Genomic DNA, 3,888 nt, shown 5'->3' with positions numbered 1-3,888 from the left:
CGCAGCTGCTCAAGCTGGCGCACAAGTACCGGCCCGAGACCAAGCAAGAGAAGAAGCAGCGGCTGCTGGCCCGGGCCGAGAAGAAGGCTGCCGGCAAGGGGGATGTGCCCACCAAGAGGCCGCCAGTGCTCCGGGCAGGTAGGTGGGCGTGGGGGCGGCGGGGCGGCCCTGGGCTTGGGTCCAGCCGGCGGCTGCGCCTGCCTGAGCCCGACGCTACCGCGCGTTGCAGGGGTGAACACCGTCACCACGCTGGTGGAGAACAAGAAGGCGCAGCTCGTGGTGATCGCGCACGACGTGGACCCCATCGAGGTAGGCGGCGCCTGTCGGGGGCGGCAGGGCCACAGGTGGGTCCCCTGGTCGCGGCGCTGCGGTGATGTGAACCCCACGCCTGAGTGAATCTGAGGGCGACAGTGAGCTTTTTAACCCTGAGCAGCGCCGCAGCGTGGCCTGAGCGCCAGCCCTGGCCTGGCCTGGCCTCGCCCTGGAGCCACCACTCGCTCTCTTGCAGCTCGTCGTCTTCCTGCCCGCCCTGTGTCGGAAGATGGGGGTGCCCTACTGCATCATCAAGGGCAAGGCCAGGCTGGGGCGCCTGGTCCACAGGAAGACCTGCACCGCCGTCGCCTTCACGCAGGTTAACTCGTAAGTGGGGGCGCTGTCGGCCCTGCTTGCGCGTAGCGGGGCGCACGTGCACCTCCGCCTGCCCGTGATGGTCGTGAATTTCTTCACCTGAACGAGCTGTGTGGCCACCTTGTGTCTGAGGCAGAGCGGGCTTCTGGCTGAGGGTGGGCGCCCTGCTTCCGGGAGGTGACCGAGGCGGGGCCCACCCTCTCCCCTGCCCCTAGGGAAGACAAGGGCGCCCTGGCCAAGCTGGTGGAAGCCATCAGGACCAACTACAACGACAGATACGACGAGGTAAGCGCTGCCCGGCCCTCTGGGTGCTGCTTTTCGGTCAGCTTGGGCAGGAACAGCGGGTGCTGACTGCACGACCTGTCATTGCAGATCCGGCGCCACTGGGGGGGCAACGTGCTGGGCCCCAAGTCGGTGGCCCGCATCGCCAAGCTGGAGAAGGCGAAGGCCAAGGAGCTGGCCACCAAGCTGGGCTGAGCGCGGCGCGGCTCATGTACATAAAGACAATAAACACGTGTTGGATCAGTGTCTGGCTCCCTGGCAATGCGCCTCTCTCCCAGTGTCTGGCTCCCACCAGGGCTGCTGCCTGGCCCCGCAGGGCAGGGCCGGGTGAACCGGGAGTCCACAGGCGCGCTCTGAAGGGAAGGCAGGCAGAAAGCAGTAGGGTGGGCAGGTCGATTTATTGACTCGGCAGTGGCCCAGCGCGGCGCAATCCAGAACTGGGCTCCAGAGGTCCTGGAGGCTGCCGTGTTGGGCGGCCTCATCGTCACACCAGGGTCCGGTGGAGGAACTTCCTGCACCACAGGTAGGATGTGGCTGCGCAGAGCCCATACCTGAGTGGGGGGATGGAGAGAGCTGCCTGGAGGGAGGGAGCTAGCTGGAGGTGCCCTGCTCACCAGGTCGGGATGGCCTGCTCACCAGGTCAGGATGTACTGCAAGTGCTCGTTCCTCAGGGTCACTCTGGTCTGCCCCCCCACGGGGCCTCCAGGGACACTGCTCCCTGCAGACATGGCAGGTGGCTCAGTGGCCGACCCTGGTGTACCCCAACCCCTCCCCGGCACGGAGAACCTAGGGGCAGACCCCAACGCACTGAAGTCTGCATCAATGAAGATGGGCTCTGCACCCGTGAGCCTGGCCATGGCCTCCAGGTCCCGGTAGTGCCAGTGGTTCCTCTCAGGGTGGTTTTCGGGCACAAAAGGCTTCCTGGTTTCTGTCAGCCGCACCATGCCAACAAGGTCCACATCTCCCTGGATCTGCCAGGAGGACGTGTTGCTGCTTAGAGGCAGCAAGGACCCACGGGGCTGGGGGATGGAGGGGACGTGGTACGTGCCCTCACCTGGCCCTTCTCCCGCGTCTCAGGGTTCACTTTCTTCCTGGGGACAAAGCCTCTGTTGACCAGGATGGTGACTCTGGGGGTGTCGAAAGCATCTTTCAGAAGGGGCAGCTTTGGAGGCGAAGACTATCGGTGTCTGGGAGGGGCCTTGTGCCTGTCGACCAGCAACCCAGCACCAGGGCCTGCCTTCACTCAAACCATCCTGCTAGCCTTCCCCAGCTGCCTCCAAATACTGGGGGTGCCCCAAGTTACTCCACCCTTCCTCACGCTGTGCCACCAGATGGGTACTCCAGGGCAGCCTCTTCTGTCCCCAAATTGGGTGACAGCAAGTGAACGACCCTCTGGGTATTTGGGTTTCCCAGGGTCTTCCAAGGTGAGGGATTGTGTATGGGGGTACCAGCCCACTCTGCTGCCTGCACATCCTACTCACCCCAGGTCGGTGCAGTGGAAGGGGGTGACCACGTAGGCACCAGTCTCTGCTGAGGAGGAGAGCCGGCCAGCCTCCCGGGCCTCCCGGGCCGGGTCCACCCTAGTCCGAGGCATCATGTACAGTTCCTTGGTGTGGTCGAAGTGCCCCCTGACCCTCACTGGCCTGTACTCCAGACTTCTCAGTTCCGCTGGGCTACGCAGGAGAGGGGAGACAGCTGAAGCCAAGTCCCCCCGGGGGGGCCAGGGCCAGAGCGGAAGTAGGATGGGAGCAGGCACAGAGGGACTGGAATGGAAGAGCCCTCAGTGCCCGATGGGGGGTGAGCTGGCACACAGCGGCCAAAGGCAAGAACAGATGCCTGTGTGCAGCAGACAGCAGCATGCGGAGCACCTGCTGGACCCAAGGGCATGGCCGGCAGTGGGGCAGTGTCCTCCTAGGGGTGCTTTTAAGTGGGCGAGGACAGTAGAATTGGGCGCTTTCTCAGAACTGCTCCAGGAGGGTGCGGGAGCCCCAAATACACTGGCATGATAGGAGGGTGGACCCAGGATCAAAGAGGGAGCTCCTCTGTAGGCAGTGGCCCCGGGCTGGTCAGCCACCGGCAGGCCTAGGGACAGGCGGGCTCCCGAGCACAAGCGAGCCCCACTCCGGGTAGCCCTGTGCTCACTCTGCTGGCAGGGGGATGGGCTCGGCCATAATTCTGGACTCCAGCTCCGCTATCAACTTCAGCTTCCACTTCCGACGCTGAACCTGCAGAAGCACAGCCTAAGCAGCAGTGGCCACAGGCCACGGGCCCAGCGGCCAGTGGAGGCCGGCCTTTACCTGCCAAGTGCCCAGGCCGAAGGCGGTGACCGGAATGAGCAGCAGCAACCACCGGAGAAAGGAATCATCTTCTGCCTCTGTGGCAGGGGGCGCTTCAGACGCTGAGCTGCGGAGCCCGGGGGGCCAGCAGGGGTAGGTGGCAGGCTGGCACGGCGTCAAGAGCCCTGGAGTAGGCAGAAACGGGCAGCCTCTTCCTCAACACTGCAGATGCTGCCAGGCTCAGTCTGGTACCAGGTGCGCGGCCCTCACCCTCGTCCAGCTGGCAAGCAGCGCGTGGGCAGCCCAGCACCCAGCGCAGGGCCTGGCGCAGCCGTTTCCTGACTGTATAAATGGGACCAGAGTCCAGACCAGGGCTTCGTCCTCCCTCTGCCACCATCCCTGACCCGGGTGATTTTAACTCCCTTCTGCCTTTTGCACCCCACTAAGACCCGCGGGGTCCTGGCTGGGGGCTAGAGACAGCGGTGCTGGCCGCCCCGACTCGCTGCAGCCTCTCCTGACGGCTCCTCTGCTCCCAAATCTGAAGGAATGATGGCCACAAAGTCCTTCAAACTCGCCCGGGTGCTCGGCCGGCGCCTGCACTGCTGTCCGCGAGGGCGCCCGCCACCCCGGTGCCCCCGGGCTGGCAATGGGCCACGGCGGATTCCAAGCGAACAGCGCCGGGGCGGAGACGCGGGCCACCGAG

At 65.0% G+C, this 3,888-nt stretch overlaps 3 protein-coding genes across 3 annotated transcripts in view; 2 read left to right on the top strand and 1 right to left on the bottom strand.

The window, feature by feature from the left end:
• Positions 1 to 1,154, top strand: part of RPL7A (ribosomal protein L7a) — a 2,631-nt gene extending 1,477 nt beyond the window's left edge. Inside the window, exons 2-6 of the mRNA XM_004677859.2 lie at positions 6 to 138; positions 230 to 309; positions 509 to 639; positions 843 to 912; positions 1,000 to 1,154. Coding sequence (XP_004677916.1) covers positions 6 to 138; positions 230 to 309; positions 509 to 639; positions 843 to 912; positions 1,000 to 1,104 — 519 coding nt within the window. The 3' untranslated portion in view covers positions 1,105 to 1,154. The remainder of the gene's footprint in view (positions 1 to 5; positions 139 to 229; positions 310 to 508; positions 640 to 842; positions 913 to 999) is intronic.
• A 140-nt stretch (positions 1,155 to 1,294) lies between these two features.
• SURF1 (surfeit 1) lies at positions 1,295 to 3,401 on the bottom strand (the record flags this gene model as incomplete). Its single annotated transcript, XM_012721132.1, has 7 exons — positions 1,295 to 1,460; positions 1,546 to 1,627; positions 1,718 to 1,880; positions 1,964 to 2,036; positions 2,391 to 2,582; positions 3,052 to 3,134; positions 3,207 to 3,401. Coding segments are annotated over 7 exons (855 nt in total), but the record flags the coding sequence as incomplete, so codon positions are not given.
• A 333-nt stretch (positions 3,402 to 3,734) lies between these two features.
• SURF2 (surfeit 2) overlaps positions 3,735 to 3,888 on the top strand; it is a 3,928-nt gene continuing 3,774 nt past the window's right edge. The window contains exon 1 of the mRNA XM_004677857.2: positions 3,735 to 3,764. Within this exon, the coding sequence (XP_004677914.1) occupies positions 3,735 to 3,764 (30 nt within the window). The remainder of the gene's footprint in view (positions 3,765 to 3,888) is intronic.

Source organism: Condylura cristata, unplaced genomic scaffold (assembly GCF_000260355.1).
Source record: "Condylura cristata isolate star-nosed mole 26May11 unplaced genomic scaffold, ConCri1.0 scaffold00006, whole genome shotgun sequence".
Classification (NCBI taxonomy): domain Eukaryota; kingdom Metazoa; phylum Chordata; class Mammalia; order Eulipotyphla; family Talpidae; genus Condylura; species Condylura cristata.
This window is presented reverse-complemented; position numbering and strand designations above follow the sequence as displayed.